The sequence below is a fragment of the Onychomys torridus genome, chromosome 2 (genome assembly GCF_903995425.1).
Source record: "Onychomys torridus chromosome 2, mOncTor1.1, whole genome shotgun sequence".
NCBI classification, from domain to species: Eukaryota; Metazoa; Chordata; class Mammalia; order Rodentia; family Cricetidae; genus Onychomys; species Onychomys torridus.
Window position 1 is genome coordinate 152107321 of NC_050444.1, and position 25521 is coordinate 152132841.

The 25521-nt window shown below is 49.6% G+C and overlaps 1 protein-coding gene across 3 annotated transcripts in view; it reads right to left on the minus strand.

Moving 5' to 3' along the window:
• Positions 1 to 7085: 7085 nt before the first annotated feature.
• The window catches only part of Vwa5b1 (von Willebrand factor A domain containing 5B1), a 62882-nt gene continuing 44446 nt past the window's right edge, over positions 7086 to 25521 (minus strand). For all 3 annotated transcript variants that reach the window (XM_036180083.1, XM_036180081.1, XM_036180082.1), the window contains 9 exons: positions 25024 to 25214; positions 20316 to 20517; positions 19668 to 19979; positions 16871 to 17008; positions 13246 to 13380; positions 10952 to 11026; positions 10276 to 10345; positions 9375 to 9492; positions 7086 to 7889 (listed from right to left, as the gene is read on the minus strand). In XM_036180083.1, the coding sequence (XP_036035976.1) occupies positions 7380 to 7889; positions 9375 to 9492; positions 10276 to 10345; positions 10952 to 11026; positions 13246 to 13380; positions 16871 to 17008; positions 19668 to 19979; positions 20316 to 20517; positions 25024 to 25214 (1751 nt within the window). In that variant the 3' untranslated portion in view covers positions 7086 to 7379. The remainder of the gene's footprint in view (positions 7890 to 9374; positions 9493 to 10275; positions 10346 to 10951; positions 11027 to 13245; positions 13381 to 16870; positions 17009 to 19667; positions 19980 to 20315; positions 20518 to 25023; positions 25215 to 25521) is intronic.

Sequence of the window (25521 nt, forward strand, 5' to 3'; positions counted from 1 at the left end):
GGAGGCAGTGCTTGAACAGGTACTGTGGGAGCTACAGAAGCTCTACCTTGAAGGATGTACAGTCTGATGGAGACCTCTGTTTGAGAACCCCCCGTCTGAGGGAGGACATAAAAGCCCTGCTCTTGGAAGACCCCTAATCTGATGAGAGCAGGCTGGTACACAGCACTGAGCAGGTACACTGGTCCTGAAGGATTTCCCTGAATGTAATCAGCTGGGAGCTTCCAGTGCAGTGGAGGAGACAGACCCTCCCCATCCCAGCCTCAGTAAAATATGAAGTTGCTATTGAGAGGAGATCTGGGAAGCTTGTCTGAAAGAAAGCAGGCATTGCATGAGGTTGTGGGGAGTGGTATAAATATGGTGGAGGAGGGAAGGAAGATTAGGTCAATCAGGCAAGGACCACATGGCCACCTTGTCCTTTCTAGGCAGGGGGCTTCTGGGCTGCAGAAGTGCTTGTTTTTAGCAGGAGCAGCTTGGGTTGCAGGCCTCCACCCCTATGCTTGCTCCTCAATTACCACATCCAGGCCAGTACATAGCCCTGGTCTGGGAAGGCAGTGTACACCCACAGCGCTCTCTGCTGGATGTCAGGACTACATTGCCAACTTGAACATAGCAAGGCCTGCAAAACAGCTCCTGGTTTCCTGCTGTGGAGCCCCAGGTTCCAAGGGCACTGGTGCTCGGTACACAGGGAATGGGCCAACACCTGCACAGTTGCGTATCTGCTCTCTGGAAGCTCTGCGGTCTTCCTGGGGCCAGTTTGTCTTAGGACAGCTGAGAAAGCCACAGTAAATACTGTCCTCTGAGCTGGCTTTAAGAGTGAGGCCTGGCCAACATCGTAGGTATCTGGGAGAGGCAAGGACCCCTTTCCATCATGTGTCTCTAAGATGACTCAGGGTTCATTGTGCAATAGAGGATGCGTGGTCCTTTCTTCCAAGGACCTAGACCTGGGCCAGCTGAACTTTGGGTGTGGGTGGGCTGTGTACTCCCAGAAGAGGGTCACAGTCGGGGAGCGAGTTCATCGGGGCTTCCAGCAGAATGGTGGAGGTTGAAAACGTGGAGCTGGAGTCCACCTGGAAGACCAGGGGGAGGGTGAACTGAGAGCCCAGGGCAGCTCAGGCTGTAAAGAGACAGTACTCTGCAGGGGACAGACTGTCTCAGGAGAGGGAATACAGTAGGCCCAGAACCTGGGGTGCCATCACTTCCTGTCTTACAGAGTTCCTGGAGATAGCCCAGGAGTCCCGATTATCCATCAGCACATCTTTCCAGTGCGAGGGCCTGGGGGATCCTTACCACCATCCAGGAGGGTCAGAGGATGAAGTACCAAGTTCCTCCCAACGGCAGAGGTGGTGTCACAGGGGCCTCAAGTGGAGGTGGGACAGTGACAGGGCTTGTTGGTCGCACTGAAAGCTAGCTCTCTGCTGCAGGCCAGCAGGGTATTGGTAACTGTTTTAGCTCAGCCCGCTGGCATCCCGCACTATCTGCAGGGACGGGTAGTGCCTTATAGTGATGCTTTGGGGACTGATGGAAACTCCTATTTTAGGCAACCATTTCCCCTGTAACCGCAAAGGGCTTGTGTTAATCACGTTTCCTGTTGCTGTGACCAAAATACCTGACAAGAAGCAATGTAAGGGGGAGTGGGTAGGTTCTTTCTGGCTTACAGTTCAAGGGCATACAGTTGGTCATGGCAAATGAGGTTTTCGTCACTCTGGCTCCCAGAATTCCTGCTTAGGATGAGGGTCCACAGCCATGGTAGAAACCTGAGCAGCAACATCCCCTCTCTCAGTGACTCTTCACATTTATCTGTTCGGTGGCTGTTTCCTCTGGGTTGGATGTGGCTGGAGTCTTTGGGTGGCCCTAGGTGATCTGGTGGGTTAATACTCCCTCCAGAGGGAAGATGTGAGGCTTGGGAGCTCTTCCTAAGACCTTTCCTTCCCCGAGGTTATGTAAAAGGAAAATAATTGCCCGGGAAGCATTCAGAAGTTCAGCTTTTCTGTGAGTTTTCCTGGTGCAGGTGGCACTCTCTGGTGGCACTCTTCGGTGGCACTCTTCAGTGGCACTCCTTGGTGGCACTCTTCAGTGGCACTCCTCAGTGGCACACCTCAGTGGCACTCTGGTGGCACTCTTCAGTGGCATAGCTTCCCCTTTGTCATCCTTGCCTCTGTTAAGTAATCCCAATAAACTCATTGGCTCACTGAGCTGGACTTAGAATCTCCCCCCTACTTCTTCCCCTTTCTGAGGTGAATAGACATTTCTGTACGTCTCTCCAGAAAATATGCCATGGTATCCATTCCTCTTCTTACCTCTCCCAAGGTATTTCCTGGGATCCCCAATTAAGCCATGTATGTGCATACAATTTATCCATATCTCCGGTTCTACTTCTCAGGGATCCATTTCTATATGACCACGACTGTCCCAGTTTTAAAATATCCTGGTTACCTTTCAGTCCCAGGCAAACCTAGATGATTCACTGGTCACCATAGGAGGCATCCTTGCTAAGACAGATGCAGCTCACTAAGGAAGGTGAACAGGCCGGGTGGTGGTGGCTTACAGCTTTAATCCCAGCACTTGGGAGGCAGAGGCAGGTGGGTCTCTGTGATTTCGAGGCCAGCCTGGGCTACAAAGTGAGTTCCAGGAAAGGCGCAAAGCTACACGGAGAAACCCTGTCTTGAAAAACCAAAAAAAACCAAAAAAAAAAAAAAAACCAAAAAAACAAAAAACCAAAAACTAAAAAACAAAAACAAAAACAACCCCCCCCCCCAAAAAAAAAAACAAACAAACAAGAGGAAGGTGAACAGTCCTGTCTTGGTAGTTTGGTCTCTGAGAACAAAAGCAGCAGACACAAACATAATCTTGTCACATTGACACTTTTTATGAGACAACAGCCTGCAGGAGGACAGGAAACACCGTGGCAAAGCAGCCATTCCTTTGAAAACACACACACATCATCCCAGGGTAGGCATGGCTAAGTGTTAGTGGGATTAGACAGCTGGCATCTAGGACCTTGACAAACATCAACACAACTGGCTACCCTAGGCAAGATGGTAATGTATTTTCCAAGAAGTGGGAAGTGTCCCAGGCACTGTGGGGTCACGGGGTTGAGCAGACAAAAATACGGGGCAGCGTGTGAGAGGCACTTGAGGCTTGGACAGGGACAAACACCAGCCATGCCACTTGAGCCAAAGCCACCTGAGCAAATAGTTGAAAATTACCACATTACCACATGAATGCATGGAGACCAGCACTTTGCCTTAGAAGCGGCTGTAAGCCCAGGACAACTGGACCAAGAAGTCTGGGAGAATTGCCGCATCAACAGGAGACATCTCACACAGGCATTGTCAGGTCATGGGGGCAGGGGGGGGGGGGGGCGGTGCTGGTGTGAGGTTAGAGTCACCAGGTCAGGGCAGAGGTGGACACAGGGGTCAGAACACTTCCCCAGCAGGGAACTGGAGTATTGGCTGGGCAAGGTTACCAAGTCCACGGCCTGGGGGCAGACCTCTGTGGATCAGGTTACTCAGCTGCACAATGCCACACATGTTAATTTTGGTAGCACTGTAGAGAGAGCCACGTTACAATGGAGGGGTGTGCCTCTTTGTTTCATCTGCTGTCCTTAGTTCCTGCTATGGGAAAAAAAAAGACATCCTCAAGTGCCAAGGCAATGGATACATGCCTCATACCTTCCCTCCCCACCAGAGGCACTAAGGATGGAGAATACATTTCTGCCTGGGGTTACTCCGAGATGTTACAATGTGTCAGAAGTGAGCAGGGGGAACTCCAAATGTCGAGTGCTGGGGTGTCAGACTGATTCCAGCCAGGCAGGGGGATGGGGTATCCAGTCTCTGGGGAGGAGGCCACTGTGCCCAGGTGGAACAGACCCTTTTCTATGCTCTCTCCTTTAAGAGTCCCTGCCGAGGGAGAAGGTGGAGGCATTTGGCCCTCAAATAAAGATGTCAGTGGGGGGTACAGGCAGGATTTAGAGGAAACTTCTAGAAATCTTTATTGATGAGTGAACCAGCAAGCAGGGGGATTGGAGTGAGGGCTTGCTTTTTCACCCATCCAAAAGGCAAATGAAAATCACCAGGAGTTGGTGTTGGGAGCGGCTGCTCCACTCATCAGCCACAACCATGCCAGCTCAGGACACCTTGGACACTCGTTTTGCCTCAAGCAGGGGACAGATTGGAAACCGAGGCCATCTATTTACACATGCAGTGAGGACCAAGTTACTGAGTGTGAGGCTGAGCTTCCCCGGGCTCCAGAGTTGGACTCTCCCCTCAGCTGAGGACCCTTAGAGACACGGTCTGCCTATGGCAGGAGGTAGACCTGAAGGGCATCCTCTTTGGCCACGGCCAGCTGTCCTCACACCGTCAAGAATGTCAGAGTGCTCGGAGATGTACAGATTAGCATCAGCAGTGCTCAGACAGCGCTAGGCTGAGGCTATGCTCGTACTCGGCAAGACCATGAGTGTGGGGAGTGGTTGGTCAAGATAAACGCAGCCATGGACCAAGGAGTGCCAGAGGGGGTCGTGAGAGCGCTTCCAATACTCCTTGCCAAACTCCAAAGGACAGGGGTGGCAGCCAGTGTGCTCACAGGGCCACTTCACATACCTTACATAAAGCAAGCACTCTCTAAAGGCAGTTTGGATGTTAGGACTAACCCAGGGAAATGCCCAAAGACCAGCATTTTTTCAACTGGGTACCTTTGAAAGAGCTGCATGCTGGGTAACCTCTTTGGAAAGTAGTGGTGCCATTACCGATGATGATCTTTCTTGCCTGCATAAGTCTGTTTTCTGGGGGTTGCCCCAGTGTGTTTGACACACAGACATTTCTTGTAGGTGGGCAACAAGCTTGGAAGTGTGCATCTAATAGAATCCTACCATTCTACAGAAAATAAAACAGGGCCTTGGAGGAAGACAGCAATGTGTCAGAAGTCACATAGCGCAGTGATAGTTGGATTGGGTCCAACTCGCAGGTTCCTCAATTCTTGGCCCATGTTTTTACTACTAAAGGCAGTATAGAGGCTGGCTGGACAGTCTCAGCTGACATTTCTTTACACAGTGAGGACATCAGTGTCCCTTTGACATGACCTTGAAAGTAAAGCTGGTTCAACAGACTAAATGAGATGAATTCAAGTTCACACAGACCACAGGAACCACCGTGCACCCCTTGATCTTCAGCGTCTGTGCTCACTACCTGGGGCTCTTACCTTTTCCTTAAGGTCCAACCCATCGGCTATCTGCTCGGTGAGCCAGGCAGTGGGCTGCTGAGGCTGCAACTGGAGTAGTTTTGACAAATACCTCTTGTTCTGACATTCCCTCCCCAAGTCCTTGGGTTACTGGACACCAAGGGATCTGTTCCTTGGTACTATGGGAGGGTGAGGCCAGAGCTGCAGGGATCAGCAATTATGCATCAAACGCACTGCTGAGCTCTGGCAGCTGGTACATGGGCATATCTTTCTAGGCATCTCATAGTGCTGATTCCATGCTGGGTGAGAACTGGACTGCTCCCAGCCATGACCATTGCCCATTGCTAGAGGAAGAGACCATTTTTCCTCTCATGATGACCAGATAAGGGACACTACCCTTGCCTTCCTGGAGAAGCTAGGGCTGTTGGCTGTGTAGTGAAAGTAGTGGGGGTTTTGATGGAGCAAAGGAGTTGACAAGTCTTTCCTCATATCTCCTTGGGACCTCAGGCAAGACAATTTAAATCCCTGTCCCTCTTGGAGACACTGATATTAAGCCAGTGCCCAAGATTTCATTCTGCCCCCTCTGAGGTCAGGAGCTGTTTCTCCCCAGAGGGTGAACTGGAAGCAGAAGCATTCAGTGAAGTAGGGACTTGCCTCCTCAAAAGGGTCGTTCAGACAGCAAGGGGCCCTGTGGGAAGCTGCAGCAGCGTAACCGGAGACAAGGCAGGGGGTTTGAGGGTGGGGAGCAGAGCACCCAAATCCTGTTGGGCCTGTCTCTTGTCCCTTCCCTCAGCTGGTGTTCTGTGGAAGCATCCTTGCCTCTAGCTCTCGATATAGACTGTATATCCCTTAGACTCTTCATGGAGCTGTCACCTGGCTCAGAGCCCATAACCTGTGGGTTGGTTTAATCAAGAGTTGTCTCACCAACAGGGAAACGTTATAGGGTTTCATATTGAAGGTCTTAGGGACTATTTTTGGAGACAAACATGAGCTGTCAATATCTTAGGAAGAGGGGATTTATGGGGTCCATAGATTCTGTCTAGGGTCCCAGGCTAGTGTCCTTGGTGAGATCCAGACACCCTTCTGGGGAAGAGTGAGGGGGGAGGGGTGGTGCCTAGACAGTTGGACACCAGTCCATGGTGCTCCTGGATTGGGGGAGGCCCCACAGCTCCTGCTTGAAAGGTTCGGGAGCCTTCTATTTCTTTCCATCTCCAGACACACTGCAGTCCAACCTGTTCTGCTGCAGTGAAGTTTTCTCTCTGCCTGACAATGTGGTATGGTCACGTTGATAGAGACTCCACTATCCCAGAGTGCAATGCACACAGAGGCACTCTAGCCCCTCTGTGCAAATGGATGGAGTCACTTTGTCCAACAACGGAAAGCATGTAAATTATTTAAGTCTGGTTTCTTCACCAATTCCTGTGGGCTTGCCTATTTTAGACTAGTTCTACAGACCACAGCTACCTACAGTCTACTCTTTTGGCTGGAAGAGAACCTATCCCCCACTGGTCCTGCCCTCATATTCCTAGATAGGAAGCCAAACTTAGTGCCAATCATGCAGTGCTCAACTACTAGGAAGAATCTCTTGCAAAGTCTTGGGAGGGATGCTTCTTTGGTCGGCTTTCTAGTGGGATTTGGAGCCCCTGGACTGTTACCATGGAGACACAAACCTATCCCACAGTGCAATAAACAAGGGAAGGTTTCTTGGTGCCTGGAACAAGCTTGTGGTTCTGGTTGCTTATCTTCGATGGATTTTCTTATCTATCTTTTTACTAGAGGGGGGCATTTCTCTTCCTGGTGCATGCCAACATGGTCTTTCTCCAGGGAAAACTCAACTCTCTCTCTCTCTCTCTCTCTCTCTCTCTCTCTCTCTCTGTGTGTGTGTGTGTGTGTGTGTGTGTGTGTGTGTGTGTGTGTGTGTGTTTCTCTCACCATGAAAATGGCTGAAGATCTGAATGGAAAGGAAGATTGGGTCCATTTAAAGATCTAGTACATGGCCTTATCTCCCTCTCTTGTTTTGTAGATTGGAAACTAAGGCCCTGATGGGGCAGTGACTAGTCTAAAGTTAGCAGGTGGTAGCAAGGTTGGGATTGAATTCAAGCCCACCACTGCCAGTCCAAGGCTCTGTCTAGTAACACTATATTGTCTACAGCTTTCAAAAAGTTCCCCTACCAACCCAAATGGCCCATCCCTCTACCCCTCCCCTACATGTAATTAGGGTTGTAACAGAGCATATTGAATTCCAGGTTCTCATCCCAGTGTCTCAGGAGCACGAACAGCTGGCGAGCAGTGGCCTTGAGTACACCCAGTGTGCGCCCTTCCGGTATCTTCTGCTGCTCCAGCCATGAGCTGGCCTTAGCAGCTACCAGCTCCCACTCAATGAAGTAGGAAGCTGAGTTGTGTTCCAGCCATGCGAGGGCCACCACAGTGGCCCACAGCTTTCCTGTGTACTCCAACAGTGCACTTGGGTCCAGACCTGAGCTGCCTTCAGCTTGGGACTCCAGGGAGGTATCCTCACAGGGTGGGGATGGAGATGACGGCGCAGGGCAGTGCTGTGGACTCTGGTTCTTCTTTGAATCATGCCGGTGGGTGACGAGGGACATTCGGAGGCAGATGAAGGGTGAGGTCCACTTGAGTTTCTCCATGTGGATTTGGATGGCCTCGCAGAAGGCTTGGTTGAGCAGAAAGGCTCCCGAGGCCAGCTGCAGAGACACCTGTGGGCAGGGAAGCCATCAAACCTCTCAGGCCATGGAGCCCCAGGCCACGTGAAATCCAGATCCACATGAAATGTCTGCTTATTCATCTCCTCCTGCCCATTCTGCCTATTTTCAGGATACCCCAAGTCAACTGGGCATGCTCTTAATTAATTTACCCTTCAGTATAGTGGGCTAATCACTCTCCAAGCCAAACTCACTCTCTCTCCCGGCTCCATACCTGCCTCTTACCCTGTGCAGGCTCTGCTTGGCCACTGGGATTGTGCAGACCTGTCCTGCAGACTCTAGCCTGCTCACCCCTCTCCCTGCATGGGGACTTGTCACTCTCTTAGTCCACTGCCTGCCTCCTCACACATTCCCTGCCCCCTCTCTCTTTCCTCCTCCACATCTGTTCATCTGTCTTGCACTCAGAGGGACCTCCCTCCACAAAGCCTAGATTACACGTTCTCTGAAGGCCATGATCAATTTCCCATTTACTCAGTTTTCTGTTAGACTAAGTCCAGCGTGTGATTTATAAAGCCTTGCACCACCTGGCTCCATTTTTTCTGCACTCCCCTTCCCTCAACTTCCTTCTCCAGATGCCAAGCTGTCTCCTTTCTAGGCTTTCAGTCATGACTCCTCAAGACTCAGGTCTTAGCTCAGCCACTACCTTCTTCGGGAAGTCATACTCCATTCTGTTAGTACCCCTGACCCCTGACCTCAGGCCTCAGGGTCATACCTGTATTTCCCACCAAAGAGAACCTCCCACTGCTCTCAAGGGGTGGGATTGCCCAGTTCCTACCCTGCCTTCCACTGGATGCTTCATTCCAGGAACTACACTTATCTAACTGAAGGCCATCTCCTCAAGGTCTGCACTGAGTCTGACTCAGTTAACACTGCAGAGTGATTACATGTGCTTAGTCACCCAATGACACCATGCACACACCTGGGTGTGGAAGGATGGAGACATGAGGTGATGTACCCAAATCATGCCACTCCTTCACCCCACAAACCCCAAGCTCAGGGACACTCAGAGGGGGCAGAACACTGCTTGCCATGTTCCTTGACTCTGAGCAGCAGGCTGCAGATCCAGGCTCCTCTAGCACCATGGCACAGTGGGCCAGCTACAGAGCCACTTTTGGAGCAAGGGTGTGTCCTTAGGATGCGACTTTTACTCACCTGAGAGTCATTTCAAGACTTATTTTTATGTACCGAGAACAGACACGTGGCTGATGTTGTAGGACAGTGTCAAAGTCCCGTGAATTTTTAAGGAGAGGTAGCAGAGCGCAGAAAAGCATCCTGAGGCTGGCACTGACTAATACCAACACCCCACATGGGAATTCCTGACTGTCCCCTCTGCCTTGGTGGCTTCTTGGGTGGGGAGTTCTAGGAAGTTCAGGATTTCTTTGGATAGGGGCATTGAGACAGGAGCTCCTTCCCTTGGGAGAGGGGAAGGCATGGGCAGGGGATAAGCTGGGTGGGAGGGGTCTGAGGTCTAGCACTTACCAGTGGTATGTAGTCGAAGCTCTGTGTGTCCTGAGTTGGCTCTGGAGCCTTGGCCAATGATTTGCTGAGAAAGCCTCTGGCAGCTCGGGTTAGCAGCCTTGGCTTGCTGAGATTCAACCTGCGTAGATAGAAACAGGTTCTCTGGGTCATCCCAGCCCTCTCATGCCTGCCCAGAAGCTGCTGAAAGGCAGAGCCAGAAGGACCCAACAGATGGTGTTCCTCAATCTTCTCATTTGCCAGCCAGAGAAATGGAGGCCTGGAGGAAGGGGCAGTGTCCCTCCCTAACTCATCTGTTAGTGACAACAGGGTAATGGTCAGGTCAGTGGATACTGTCTGTGGATACTGTGTCCACCCAAGGCCAGGGATAGTTGTGACAGTTAATATTGTCAACCTGATGGGATCTAGAGCCAAGGAAGAGGCAACTCTCTGGGCTAATGGAGGAGGGAAGACCCACCCTAAATATGGATTATCCCATGGACTAGAGTCCTGGACTGAATGAGAAGGAGAAAGTGAGCTGAACACCAACATCCATCTCTCTGTATCCTTACTGCAGATACGATGTGAGCAGCCACCTCATACTCCTGCCGCCATGCCTTCCCAACCATGATGGACTGTACCCTCAAACCAAGTAAGCACAAGACAAACCAAACCCTCTGAAAATTGCTTTGCTTAGGTGATTTTTTTCACAGCAAAGAAAAAAGTAACTATTTTTGGCCTTCCCATGGGTGTTCATATTTAAAGAGACCTTGGAAATAGAGGGAATATTTAGGCAGCTTGAGACCCAGCACACTGTGGCATCCTTAGGTGGCAGGGCTTTTTAGCACCATTGAGGTAAGGTTGCCTCTGCCTTTGACAGAAAAAGGAAAGAAAGCACCATGTTCTCAGAGGAAACTCCACTTACTTCGATACAAAGAGAGTCTCGGAGGTCTTCATGGAGGACGGGGCACTGGTGGATGGGTTGTGAGGGGGACCTAGAGAGTCACAGAATGACAGACTGAGATTTGATAGGGGACCTGTCCACTGAATCACTTTCCACCTAGGGAAATAGGTTCTGAGTGGGACAGGAGCTTGCCTATGTATAGATGGTACCAGGATGTGAACTGATTGCTGAGCAGCTACACCCCAGGGGCAGTGGATAAGGGTGACATAGGTAAGGGGCAGGTGAGCCTATAGGGTTCTTGCAGGAAGACCCTGGCATCTTCTGGGAGGTGACTGAAGGAACTGTTACCGTTTCACACCAACCACACCATTTCTGGATTTGACACTGAGTTGGCATCCCTGCTAGAGGATGCCATGATGGGTGCCGTGGGACAATGGCTTCTTAGCTGGAACCAGCGGGGGCCAATACTAGGCCTAGCTCTATAACAAACTTGCTAAGTGATGCTGGGCAAATTACTTCCCCTTTCTAAGCCTCAATGTCTTCATTATTAGATTGGCGATAGTCCTCTCCATCTCTTGCTGACTGTTCTGAGACATCAGTCAAGTTCTGGGCACTCTGTTGGTGACACCTCCCTGCCCCTAGTACTTCTCACATTCCACCAACACAGTAAGAGGGCCAGCCCCAGCTGCCTCCCTACCTTCCTCAGCGGTTTGCTTCTCACAGCCTGGGGACAGGAGTTTATTGAAGGTCGAAGTAGGGCTTTCTTCTAGGGCTGCAACAGAGGAGGCCGGTGGGGCCTGAGCACCCTTCACCCTTCCTTTCTTCCTACCATGCTGGGATCAAAGACTTAACACCCCCACTCACTAAGCAGTGGGCTCTTGGTAATGTTATCAGTTTACATTGTAAGTTGGGGCTAAGGGTACCTGTCTCACAGTGTCAGTGGGAGGAGTCAGTGAGACATCATTCAGAGAATGCTTAGTGCTTTAAGAACTCAGCCATCTACTCAGTGAAATCTTGAACTGCAGAGCCCACAGGGAATCTGAGGCAAGTCTGGGAAGGCTTCAGGATGGGAGTCAGAGTCCAGATGCGGTGGTATTTCCTCCCCAGCTCTGTGCCCACTGAGATGTTCATTCTAGATTTCCAGGAGGCACCAGTACATAGCCTCGACTCAACAGAAGGTTTTGAGCCTCAGTTTCCCAGTCTGTAAAATAGACATGCTAATCATAGTCCACAAACATGCTTGTGGTGGTTTGAATGGGACATGTTCCCCATGGACTCATGGATTTGAATACCAGATCCCCAGTTAGTGGGAAAGTTTGGGGGGCAGTTATGGAACCTTTTGGAGTCAAGTCTAGCTGGAAGATATATGTCACTAGGGTAGGCCCCACTTCCTGTTCTCTCTCTCTCTCTTTTTTTTTTTTTTTGCTTCCTGTGTGTGGATGAAAACGTGATTAGCCACCTTCCTGCTCCCACCACTGTTTTCCTCTTCTCTTTTCCATGCCTTTGTCACCATGAGGGACTCTATCCCTCTGGAACTGCCAACCACGACGAGTCCTTTCTTCCCTCAGTCCCTCTGCTCAGGGTATTTTGTCACAGGAACAGAAGAGTAACCAATTCAGTGCTGAACCAAGTTGATGACTATTGGGATTGTTACTTCTGGAGCCAGAGTGATGGGACAAGCTGACATAAGGGAAGGTCTAAATTATAGAAAAGAGGTTCATGTACAAACACGTCCAGCAAAGCCTCAGTCTCCCCAAATGAGAAGGGGCTCATTGCCACAGCACTCAGCACAAGAGCGAACTAGAGATGGAGTGGCCGAATGACTGAGGCAACCAGGAGGTGAACACAGTGTCACTTAATGTCACAGTTCACTGGCAAACACTGAGTCCAAGCCTTGATTCCATCACATACTGCCACCGTGAGTGAGTTATTAACTTCTCCAAGGCCCAAATTTCTCCTCTCTTGACCAAGGAACAGAAAGTCCCTTGAGATGCTTGCGAGGGGTTCTGAGTAGTGAGGATGGAGCTAAGCACAGGCAACTTCTCAGCGCAGTGCTGATAACCTTTGGTAGGGAACGAAGAGGGGTAGTATAAGAGGTGAGGGGCTGGAGACACGGGGTTTGAACAAAGCATGACAGGAAGGAAGGGGCTTGCGATTTCCATGGAAGCCTCTGCCTGACTAGTGCTGAGATGCAGAGAAGGAACTGTTAAAACAGAAAGTTCCAGAAACTCAGTGCCTGGGCTCAGCTGGTCCCCTGGTGCTTGGGGCACAAAGAGACAAAGACATTGTCCTTAATTCTGAAAAGTGGCTCTGCAATCCAGTACTCTAGTCTTTTACTATCTCTTTCCTCTGAGGAAACATTCTTACAGTGTGGGTGGCTGACTGGGGTCAGGGTTGCCTCTGGTGTCCATCCCATGTTCAGCAGAGGGCAGGATGTCCCCACTGTGTATAGAGGGGTGCAAGGGAGGGGTTAGGAAGAGCACAGGCTATCTGTGGGGAGCCAGAAGACAGGCATAGATGAAAGATGTACAACAGCTAGACTGTCAAGGTCACACAAAGGTCACGCCACAGTTCTCTAAGCACCAGCGATCAGGTGAAGGCCGAAAAGGAGATGCTAGGCACCGAGGAAATAGCAGATGGTGTGACCCAGGCAGACTGAATAGTCTCTATGATCATCACTTGCTCCTGCTCATTAGGTTTCCCAGAACTTGGTGTCGGGAAGGACCCAGGGGCTGGAGAGGGGTAGAGGGGATGCTGTGCAGGAAAGCCTTGCAGAAAGGCCTGCCTGCTGTTTCCTGCTTCTTGCCTCTGTACAAAGCTGTGTCCTGGAGTTATACCAATCCCCTGTGCCTATGGTAGTTCTCCAGAGCCCGAGAGACCTGACCTTGCCCTCTCCTTGCTTAGAGGTCCAGGATTGCCGACTTAGAGAGGGGCCCCGAGGCCTTGGATGTAGGGATGCCTGGACTTCCGAGCACACGAGATGTCATTTACCTAGAGTCTGGAATTTGCTGTCTCCTGCAGCTGAGGCATGTTCTCTGAGCACGGTCTGGGACTTTCCAACACCAGCAGATGAGCTCTTCCACTGTCGGGTCAGGTTCCGGAAGCTGACCATTCGCTGCATGGCACCTTCGTGGAAGACAAGGAAGGAAAAGGGATCTGGCGGGTGTGAGCCTGTTGGTTTCTGCCCTTTTCCCAAGGCTGTCAGCAATGAAGGAATGGCTCTTTCGTCTTTCAATTAACCTAAGGTAGGCAAGGGTGCCATAACACAAGACTTCTGGCTTTGGGGCCAGAAAAATCTGGGTATGAACTCCAGCCCCATCCCTCACTAGCTGGAGAGGATGTGAACTCCAAGCCTCAGTTTCCCTATCTGGAGAATGGGGATAGTCGTCTTACCAGGTAAATATAACTGCTGACATACTGTGAAATGTCCCAGCCCCCTCCTCCTACACAGAGCCTTAATGCCTCAGGCATTGCCATTGGAAGGCAGAAGGGTGAAGCCAACTTCTCAAAGTGTGTTTAGGAGACCTCATTCTCAGAGAACATTAGCCTGGGAGTTGTTCCTTAAAAATAAAAGCTGTGTTTCTGGGAAGATGGCTCGGTCAGGAAAACGTGTAAGGACTTGAGTTTGAGTCCCAGGAACCCACATGAAAAAGCTTGGTGTAGTGGTCCACACTTATAATCCTGGTGCTGGGGAGGCAGAGGCAGGAGGATGCCTGGGACTCACCATCCATCCAGCTAGCCCATGCACTGAGCTTCTAGCCAATGAGGCTGTCTCAGACAAACAGCACTTGAGATTGTCCTCTGGCCTCCACATGTGGGCATGCATGTATGTGCACACACAAATGCACCCACCCATATGGTCCCACATCTACAAATACACAAATAAACACAGAGGAATAGTCTCGTGGGGAATACATTTGGAAAAGCTGTGGCTCCCGTTCCCCCGGCGTCTTGATGTAAACTAACATTTAGGGGCTCTGAGAGCTCTTGCAGCAGAGAAAGCTCCCAGCTTTATTTAACCCAGGGTCCTTGAATGCACTTCCTGACTTGATAGTTTCTATTTTTTGCATTAGACAGCTATTTACAGGCTAAAAAATAGGGGTTTTGGTTTCTTAGCACACATGTGGGGAGGGTTGGGCTAGACTGCAGGGGATTTTGAGTTTGAAGTAAAAAGTGGCCTGGGTCCTTGACCTCTCAGGCTGTACTACACATGCCGGCCACAGGATCAGAGCTGGGAGGGGGGAGAGAGAGAGAGGCTTCCCTGAGACAGGAGTGTCCCTACATCAGGACCACAGCCTCTGGTCCAGCACTGGGGGTCTGAGCTGGAAATGGGAGGCAAGAATGAGGGATGATTTTGGTAACGTGGATAAGGAAATAAAAGGGAAGGAGAGAGGAAGGACACGCTTGGTTTCTAAACATCTTCCTGGAGATCTGGTTAAGGAAAAAAAAAAGAACTGTAGCTCAGGGTTTCAGTGCTTACCCAGCAAGCCAAGGCTCTGGGTTCCTGTGGTGATATATTGTGTACCCTAGTAAAGCTTGCCTGAGGATCAAAGGACAGAGCCAGGCACTAGATTAGATATAGAGGTCAGGCAGTGGTGGCACACACCTTTAATCCTAGCACTTGAGAAGCAGAGATCCATTTGGATCTCTGTGAGTTGAAAGCCACCCTGGACTACATGAGATTGACTCAGTCTAGGAGAGAAACAGGGCCAGGCAGTGGTGACACACACCTTTAATCCCAGCGCTTGAGATCTCATGCCTTTGTTTGGGAAGCACACAGGCCTTTAATCCCAGGAAGTAATATGGCAGGGCGGAGAAAGGTATATGAGGCATGAGGAGACAGGAACTAAAGGCTCTTTTGGGCTGAGGCCTTTTGGGTGAGGACTCACAAGCTTTCAGTCTGAGGATTTGTGGAAACAGGATCGGCTGAGGAGTTGCCTAGGTGAGGTTGGCTGTGGCTTGTTCTGCTTCTCTGATCTTTCAACTTTCACCCCAATAACTGGTGGAGGGTTTTTATTGTAAGATTGTTTAGCATTCGAACAACAGGTTCCATCTCCAGTAAGACTAGCAAACAAAAACAAAACAAAACAAGCCACCAACCAACCCAGGACAAGGCCTTGCAAACGTCAAGAAAGTGGAATTCAGAAAAGAAAAACCCTAGAGTTAAAAAACAACCACCACCACCACAACAAAAAACCATGAAAATTGTCCCCTTACACCAGTGGTTCTCAACCTATGGATCAAGACACTTTCACAGGGTTCGCTTATCAGATATCTACATTACAATTCATATTAAAGTAAAATTATGGTTATGAAGTAGCAACGTAAATAATTTTATGTTTGGGGGTCAACACAATATGAGGAACTGTATTAAAGGGCATTAGGAAGGTTGAGAACCACTGATCTACACAGACATCACAGAAATACACAGACAGACATCACAGATAACACACACACACACACACACACACATGGACACAGACACCACACACACACACACACACACACACACACACACACACACACACAACTTGCCACTGGGCATGTGTGAGGGCCAGAGAACAAACAACTTTCAGGAGTCGGTTCTCTCCTTAAATCATGTGGGATCCAGGGATCACATTTCGCTCCTCAGGTTTGGCAGCAGGTACTTTTGCCCGCTGAGCCACCTCGCCAGTCCCAGGTTGCAATAAATATTAGGAGAAAGTATGGAGGCATGGGAGAACACAGACGGTACCAGGCCACCAGGCTTCAAAGCTTAGCTCTGCCTGTCCTGCTTTGTGACCCAGACCACGTTTCTAAACCTCTTCTGCCTCTGCATCCCGATAATAAGTCACTTTTGACAATAATGGAGTCACTTTGCAGAACCTGTTCTGAAAGTTAGATGATCTAAAATATGCTTTAAAACATGGATTGTGTAAAAACAAAAGAAATCAGTTCTAGAGGGACTCCCACACTAGGCAAGCACTCTGCCATAGAGTTGTATCCCTGGCTCTCTTTTTTACTTTTTATCTTGAGACAGGGTCTTGCTAAGTTGCCCAGGCTAGCCTTGGAAACTGAGTGTATAGCCCAGATAGACCTTGAACTGCAATCCTCCGTGTCAATCTTCTGAGTAGCTAGAATGACAGGCCTGTGTCACCAGGCTGGGCCTGATGGATGATGGGAGCTCCCTGCAGTGGAATATACTACATTATCAAAACAAACATTTCATATCCACGTTTTGAAAAATATAGTATGTACTGGTGTGTTCTAACTCACGTGACCTCATGTGTCACTTGCTTTCCCTCCAAGAATAACCCATCAAGAGAAATGAAGACAGGAACATCAGGGAAGGGCAAGCTTTCCTTCCTGGGTGATTGTCACTCTGACCCATCTGGACCTCGTTTGCATCAATCCAGACACTTTGGGACCCTCTATCATTCATTGTCCCTCCTGAGGAAAACAAAGTACAGTAAAGGCGCCTGCTCTTCTCCCTTTTGGTGGCCAAGCCACCTGCTGGGAGCCTTTTGGCTTTTGCATTGCCTGGCACCCCAGTCTGCAGGCTGTTCTTTCGCGGTATCTCAGCCCTTCCTCAGGCCCATGGCTGAGGTGCTCCACCCTTGCACCGTACACGCCTTACCAGAGTTGGGGTACTTCACTACCGTGGGCAGGTACCGCCTCTTGTTTATGTCCACAGGCACGAAGGCTGTGTACTTGCTGATCACATTGCAAGCCTTGCTGGTGTGCACAGCGTTCACCTGGTATCGGCGATTGGACCCTGGGGGAGGAACAGTGAGGGTCACTGTTGGGGATCAGAAAGTATTTTTGGAGACTCTGGAAGCTAAAAGGAGAGCTTGACCAGCAGTCTCCATCTTTGGGATCAAATAGGTCTGAAAACTCAAGGGTCTGTGAATGTACTAATTAAAGACATTCAGACAAAAAAATTCATCATTTCACAAAGATAAAGGATATTTTAATGTAAAAAATTAAGTCATTATCTTAAAAATAAAAGATAGTGAATTCCCTTAGATAACAGTTATTTAGAAGGTAGTCTACACTGTCCGTGTTTTATATTTGAATTTTACGGATGACTAATGGGAGCCTTGTTACAGGGCTTTGTAGATGTAACCGTCTTGTTAAATAAGAAACACAGAGCCAATTGCAGAGTTAAAAGCCAAGAGGTCAGAACAATAGCAGAGAGCTGAAAACCTTACCCTTCAGGACTTCATAGGTTCCCAGCCTGATAGGCCCTACCACCCTGATGAGAGGATTGAACAGCTGTGGCCAGGGAGATGGCTCCATGGGTAAGTGTGCTTGCCAAGAAAGCATGGAGACCCGAGTTTGTATCTCCAGCATACAACTGAAAAGCTGGGTATGACCATGGCCACCTGTAACCCAGTGCAGGGGATGCAGAGATGGGGAGACAGGAGGACCCATGGGACTTGCTGGCCAGCCAGCCTAGCCAAAAAGTCCCAAGCTCCAAGTTTGGTGAGAGACTCTTGTCTTAAGGGAATAAAGTGGGTCACACTCATCATCATCCTCTGGCCTCCACCCCCACCACTCCCATACAAACACACCGCACCCCCACACACACACAGAGAGAGAGAGAGAGAGAGAGAGAGAGAGAGAGAGAGAGAGAGAGAGAGAGACAGAGAGACAGAGACAGAGACACAGAGAGAGAGAGACAGAGACAGAGACAGAGACAGAGAGAGATTGAAAACCAAAGAATGAATCTATGTAGGGTCATATAGCAAGTTAACAAGGACCTGAGATTAGGATTTAGTATGACCTGACCAGGAAGCTCAGGCCCTTTCTACCAAGTAGTGAGTCCTCTTTGTGAGCTTGTTGCCTTCTGAGACTGTTCAAGAAGCCCAGGGAAGGCCGGGCAGTGGAGGCCCACGCCTTTAATCCCAGCACTCAGGAGGCAGAGGCAGGAGGATCTCTGTGAGTTGGAGGCCAGCCTGGTCTATAGAGCGAGATCCAGGACAGGCACCAAAACTACACAGGGAAACCCTGTCTGGAAAAACCAAAAACCAAAAAGAAGAAGGAGAAGGAGAAGGAGAAGGAGAAGCAGAAGCAGCAGCAGCAGCAGCAGCCGCCACTGCCCAGGGAGTATTCACAGGAAAAAAGAGTATCACTCATTAACCCAAAATACAAATTAAATATAAGCCACATAGTATGTAAATGAAGCATAAACTAGAACAAAGGAATCATGTAACTCATATTGGCTCTTATCTCTGTTCTCCAAGCGTGTTTCATCCAGATCTCAATAGTCATGTTCTAGGGAAAGGCTGCCCCAGTTCCTGAGCTAAATTAGCTCCCGAACCATCCCTGTTATACATGGCTTAGATTCATGTGTTTCTGAGTAGCACTTAATTAATTATCTGTGTAATTGTTTGATTAATGCTGGCCTCTGTTAGCCAGTGCCAGGTGCTCCTGGGAAAGGATGGACTGGCTTTGTTCTATGCCAGCCAAGCTCCTGAGGCATCAACAGGGCCAGACACCTAGCCTGGCCTCCAGCTGGGTCCCCAGCTGACCAGGAAGTCAGTGGGGCTGATGAGAGAGTGCAGGGTCTCAGCTAGGTCTAGGGACTCTGTAGGGAAGGTTGTCTGAGAGGAGCCGCTGTCACTGCTGGGTCTCTAGAACCGGCAAGGGACACTGCAGAAAAGTGCTGGGTATAAGGGAGCATGGGGTGAGGAAGTAAGGAAGAGGAGGAGGCAGGAAGAGAGGAGCATGGGAGCGAGAGATGGAGGAGGCCAGGGCTGGAGAAGGGAGGGCACCTCCGGTTGAGGAGCGAACCCCAGGCACCATTCAATGTGTGTGGGAGAGGTGTGGAGTGCAGAGAGCCTTGGCCACCGCAGGACGGTGGTAAGAGTTGGAGGCAGGGGAGGCAGAATTAGAAGTGGGACCTCGAGCACAATGAGGATCCCTCCTCTCCGCTTCCAAGAGTGGGCAGGGCATGGGGTGTGGCTTCCATGAAGAATGGGTGGATCTAGGAGGTGGGCAAAGCCTGTGTCCAGAGGGCAGACTTCCAGGCTGTGGGAGGGGCTTTTATGAAGGGTAGGGATGAACGTTTTTTGGGGGTATGGGTTTGGCATTGGGAGGTGCTGTGAAGAAGGGTGGGCATACGCAGGCCAATGGGCAGGGCCCTGGGAGGCTAGAGTGGACCATGTGGTAAGGGCAAGCCTTTGGTGACAGGTAGGGTGGACATTCAGGCATGGGAGGGGACACTGGGTGGAGTTGGTTAGTTAGGTGGCTAACCTAGAGAAGCGGTTGGGTTACTGGAACCCCTAGAGCAAAGGCTTTGAGGACTTTTGGGTGTGGACAGGACTTTGAAGATTGGGCAGGAGATCTTGGGCAGTAGGTGGGGCACTGTGCCGTTAAAGGTCTGGCTTCTGGTAGGGGATACCGCCCCTTCCTCAATCCTGGGCGCTCACCCAACTCAATCTCATCCTCACGCTCCGCCAGCTGCTCGAAGTCGCGGATGATGGCTCGCGCTGCCAGGTGGTGGAAGGTCTCGCTCCACATGTCAGCATCCTGCATGTCCCTCCTCTGCAAGGCTGGGGGTTCCAGCTCAAAGCTCACCTCCCACTGCAGACGCTGGTTGTCACACAGGCCTTTGACCAAGGCCTTGCCCAGCACAGGGCCTGGGGTGTCAGGCCTGCAAGGGCTGACTTGCTCCTCCAATTCAGCCATGGGCTCCCAGTCTGAGGATGTCTCCGTCTCGAAGGTGGAGGGGTGGAGTGGCTCTGTGGGTGGAGGGACAAGAGGGCTGAACCTGAGGCCAGAGACAGGCGGCCATCCATAGAGGATGCTACTCCTTCCCCGGGGGCAGTCAAAACTACCCCAACTTAGGGAATAGTGAACAATTTCCCAGTGGGGGATACCTTTCAGGAAGATTGTCCCTGAGGGGCTGGATTGATAGGGTGGGACAGTCAGGTTGAGTGGAGAAGATGGGACTAAAGAGGTTCTCAGAGCAAGAGTTTCACGAAGGCACAGGGGAAGGCTCTGGTCCTCTGTCTCTGTCATCTGAAATTGGGCCTTAGCTTTTCTGCCCCCTCAGATCTTGGACCTTGGGCGCTTACCCAGGTCCTCAGAGCTTCGGCTGTCAGGTGCAGACTTAGGGCTGGAGCCAGGATCCAGCTCCCTCTTAGGGCTCCAGGCCTGGGGCTCCTGGCCAGAGAACAGCGAGGGTTGGCAGCCTTGAGGCAGTAGGGACGGCCTGCGGGCTCCCGGGCCGTGCAGTCTGGGGCCCTGGCTCAGGTCATGGACACTGTTGAGTAAGGGCTAAGGAGGACAGCAGAGAGCAGGGGAAGGGAGGAGATGATGGAAAGGGGATGAGAAGGAAGAGAAAGAGAAGAAGATGGAGAGGAGGAGGAAGGGAAAAGAAGAGAAGTGAAGGAGGAGGTGAAGCCCATGGTGGCTGGTGGCTAGAGCCTCCTTATTCTGACCCCAATGCTTCCCCTCTCTCTCCTCTCCTCTCCTCTCCTCCTCCTCCTCCTCTTCTTCTCCCTTCTTCTTCTTCTTCTTCTTCTTCTTCTTCTTCTTCTTCTTCTTCTTCTTCTTCTTCTTCTTCTTCTTTTCTCTCTCTCTCTCTCTCTCTCTCTCTCTCTCTCTCTCTCTCTCTCTCTCTCTCCTCCACAGCTCTTCCTCTTCTCAGAGCAGGCCCCTCAGGGACCCATGAACTCATGACTTTGTCTCCACCACCCATGAGAAATAGAAACCAGAAAACTCCCAGGCCACGGGTCAACTCCAAGGCACAGAGAACTGTGTGCCACCAAGAATTCCACACCCGCTTTCCTTTTTGGCATAAGGCTTAAAACCTTTTTTGTGTGGAGTTAAAATTACCAACCCTTTCCCGTATGTCTTCCCATATGTTGCACTTAAAAGGTCTTTCCCACCCAAAAAAATCTCCTAGAAGTTTTGTTATTTTTGTTTGTGTGTTTTAAGTCTTTGACTCATATGTAATTTATTTTCCTAGGAACCAGCTTTTACTTTGATTTTCCAAATGGTGTAGATCTCAGCACTGTTTACTGAACACAGTGGGCTCTCTGTGGTTTATCAATTCGCTACACTATCCTTACAAAGCTTACGTGTGTGTTTGGTGTTGTTTACAGGCTTTTCAGTCTGTTTTGATTATTCCATCTATCTCTTCTTAGGCTAGGTATAAACAAACATCTAAAAGCCAAGGGGTAAATGGGAAATGCCCTTGCAACATGTATGATGGAGTTCTTTTTTTTAAAGAAAATGCTCTTGGTATAGCTTGGGTTTCCTGAGAATTCAGGATCCTTTGAGTCCCACCCAACCACCGACTTCTGTTAAAAACATGTGTTTGTTTAAAAATGCATTTTAATTTCCTTACCATGTGTGTTTGTGTGTAAAGCAGTGTGCCACTGAGCATGTGTGGTCAGAGGACACACACGAGAGGAGTTCTTCCACCATATGGGACGCAGGGTCATGAAGGCACTGCTGCGGCCCAGTGCCAGGTGACCTCAGCCTTGGACCAGGGCTGCCCTGATGTGCATGGCAGTGACTGACTACATGACTGCATGGCACATCTATGGTGACTCATTTGAAGATCCTAGGATTATTTACCAACCAACTGGACTGCCCTCTTCCTCATGACACAAGCTATATGCCCAGAAGCTACACACAAGGAAACATCTTCCAAGCACAGGAAGACACACCATCCCCTTGCCTCATGAAGCATTGCCCTAAGGGACAGGTGGCACTGTACCTACTGCCCAGCCTATTTGCCCTCTTCTGGTGTACCAATAAACAATTATTCTTATTCTGGTCTTAAAAAGAAAAGAAAAAATTCTCTCCCATGTAATGAGAGAAAAGACAAAATTAGAATTTTGTGGGGCATTCATCTACAAGTAACTTGCATCAAACATATCAATAAGCTAAGCAGAAATGTTCAGAGCCACTTAAAACAAGTCACGTTTTTACATACTGGAGATTGGTAAATATCTAAATGTTTGGTGATGCTAAATATGTCAGAGTCTCTTATGGATGGTAAATGGGAGTGGTACAAACTGGGACAATGGGCTGTCTATCACCAATTGGAATCCACAGGCTACCCGAGACAGTCATTTCACTTTTACAAATCCAACCCTGTGGGAGCCATAGGGTTCCAAGGTCTATGTGCAAGCCATGTGTATTTGTTGTAGTATTGACAATCTGAGTAAAGATCAGGAAACTAGCTGGGTGAGGTGGCAATGCCTTTAATCCTAGCACTTAGGAGGCAAGGGAAGCAGATCTCTGTGAGTTTGAAGCCAGCTTGGTCTATGCAGTGAGTTCGCAGGTCAGCCATGGCTACACAGTGACACCCTGACTTAAAAAAATCTGGAAACTATATCCCATCAGTAGGGGAGAGTGATTAGGTTATGATATATCTGTGTAATGGAGTATCACATAATACTGAATAGAAGGATTTCTTCATACAGCTGTGAGAAGATAGTTGAGGAAAAATTACCTCAAATATTAAATTATGACAGATTTGCATCTCAATGATGACAAAGTGTAAACTTGGTGATCATCAGCCTAGAGAACTGTTCATCAGGAAGAGTAATTTTACCATATATAAACATGAATTCAAAAGCCAGTAAGAGGGCCAGGGAGATGTCTCAGTTAGTAAAGGTACTTGCTACCAACCCTGACATCCAGAGTTTGATCCCCTGGACCCACACGGTAGAAAGAGAACTTATTTCCAGGAACAGTCCTCTAACCTCCACATGAGAGTAGAAGCATGCACACCCACTCACCCACCCAAATGTGTACACAGAGGAAACAAATGTGATGCAAATTTTTAAAAAGCATTAAGACACTATGCACAATTTACATAAGCAGCTATTAAAATATACATGTGTTCTGTATATACGTGTATGTGCATAGTATTTCTAGAAAGACCTACTTGGAGTCAAGTGTGCATTGGTGTAGGGGAGGGAGACTTTATTTGTACTTTATACCCAACTGAACTGTTTGAAAGATTTGATTCCAAATGCTGAGTAGTATGTATTACTTTTGTGATGGAAGAATATTAAGCTGAAATGAATTTCTAGTTTCTTAGACCATACACATGACCTGGTAAGTAAATAAGATGAGAAGACAAAACCACTTACCAGGTGTAATGGAATTGGGGGGGGATATTGGTAAACCTTGGGGAATCTTGTCACATTATTATGTATTAGTATGTATTGGGGTGTGCCTCCCATAGAAGGGGTGCCTTCCTGTCTCTAGGTCAAGGACCTATATCTCAAGGCATGGAAAGAAAAGGAGACTGGCCACTTTAGGGTACCTCTGGGGAGGCAGGTGCCAAGCCACGATTCTCTGACCCCTCCACTGAGATATTCTTTGCTGACCTCACTACCACCCACAATGGGTCAGAGAGCAATGGACTCTGCTACAGTTTCCATGGTAACAGAGGCATCTACAAGCGAGTTTTTCACCCAGCCAGAGTCTCTGGGGGATCTACACACACACAGTGAAGTGCTGGGGAGAGACAGATTATAGGAGACAGCCAGGCAGGAGAGGAGAAAGAGATGGAGCTAGATGGGAGGAATAAAGGAGCTAGCCTGCCTGAGGCCCTCAGTGAGTGGAGCTGCCTTTGAAGAATACCAGCTACAGCTAGACATTGGGCCAGGACTGCATCCTGTATCCACTAAAGCCTGGGAGCCTCCCCGACCTGGAGTATGCTCCCATTCCATATCTGCTAGTGAATGGTGGCTGATGGTGGCTCACCCAACTATTTACATTCTCTCCATCTTGTAGATGAGGCAGTGGGGTTCAGAGAGGTTCAGAAATATATGAGAAGAGTGCCTGGCTCCGAGTCTAGCTAACATACACCAAGAACATTGAGGGTCCCTGGAGAAGCACAAAGGAGAGTCCCCAGGGTCCAGGTGGCAAGTGGCCTATGCATATGTGTAGATTGGGAGAGGATGTGGTAGGAAAGCGGGAAGGCACACTGGAGATGGTGGGAAGCTGCTTTGGCCCAGACACTTAGAACAAATGGTTTCTGTCTAGAAGAACATGCCTAAGTCATCATGCAGTTTAGCATAGTAGTCTCAACTGGGTTGTTTTATCCCCCTGACCTCAGAGATATTCTATCATGCTTAGGACCAACTCCTATGGCAGAGCCTTGACAGCAGCAATGCTGAGGTTGTTGAGGGCTGACCTAACAGGACACTGGTGACCTTTCCTGTGGTGGCTCTGACTCCTATTCCTTTGCCTTGGGTGACTGTCCAGCCATGGAAAGACCAGCAGTGTGATGGAGGAAAAGCAAGAACCCCGAGGACCAGGGCTTCCTGGGTCAAGTCCACAGGCTGGTGGGTATTCTGGGTAAGTCCGCTTACTTCTCTGACTTTTAGTTGCCACATCTGTATCAGGACAGGATGGATGGTCTCCAAACTCCCTCCCTCTCAGGTACCATAAAACCTAATGACAAGAGTCTAAACAGGTGCCCTGTGCCGGGCAAGCTCACTGACCAGTGAGCATTATGATTAGGAAGTCATTTGGAGTTGGCAGCTAAAGGTCCAGTTAAGGATGGAGGAGTGACTTACTAAGCCAGAGATGACCAGTCTGAGGGGTCATTGATAAATGTTTCAAATAAAAAACAACATCATCAGGAGGCTTGGCATTATCTGGATCTGGACTCTGCTTTCTACCTGATACTCAATGTTCATGTGATAAACACCCCATCTTTGTGGATATATGTGAGCCACAGCCAAGCCAAGCTCCTCCCACCCCCTCCCACACCCTCCCACTCCCTCCCACCCTATGCTGCTTAGGTACCTTCAGATCAATCTGCCATCGTTGGCTCCCTGAGCTGCTATGATTGGCAAGGTCCTGCACCTTGGCTTTTCTAAGTGGGTGTCTCCTGGCAGTCCCAGTGGGGTCACTGGCTGTGGTGGCCCTTGGGCAGGCCTTCTGACTGGAGATCTGGTTGGTACTGTATGCCCTCCGTCGCCTGAAGACATCCAGACCTGGGCAAGGACAGAAAGAGAGGAGCTATCAGGGTGGAGGGCAGTGGGGGAAAGAAAGAGGCTTACATGCTGTTTTCCTGCTTTGAAATGTCTTTAGTTCCTGTTTTCTTACAGAAATATGTGCAGGGGTCTCTCTCAGCAACCAAAGCCTTGCCAGGTCTGACCCTGGTCTATCTTCTCACGACTGTCCCTTCTTCTATCCTCTCCATCACGCGTGTGTGTGTGTGTGTGTGTGTGTGTGTGTGTGTGTGTGTGTGTGTGACCCAAAGTTGATGTCAGGAATCTTCCTCAGTTGTGTTCTGCTCAA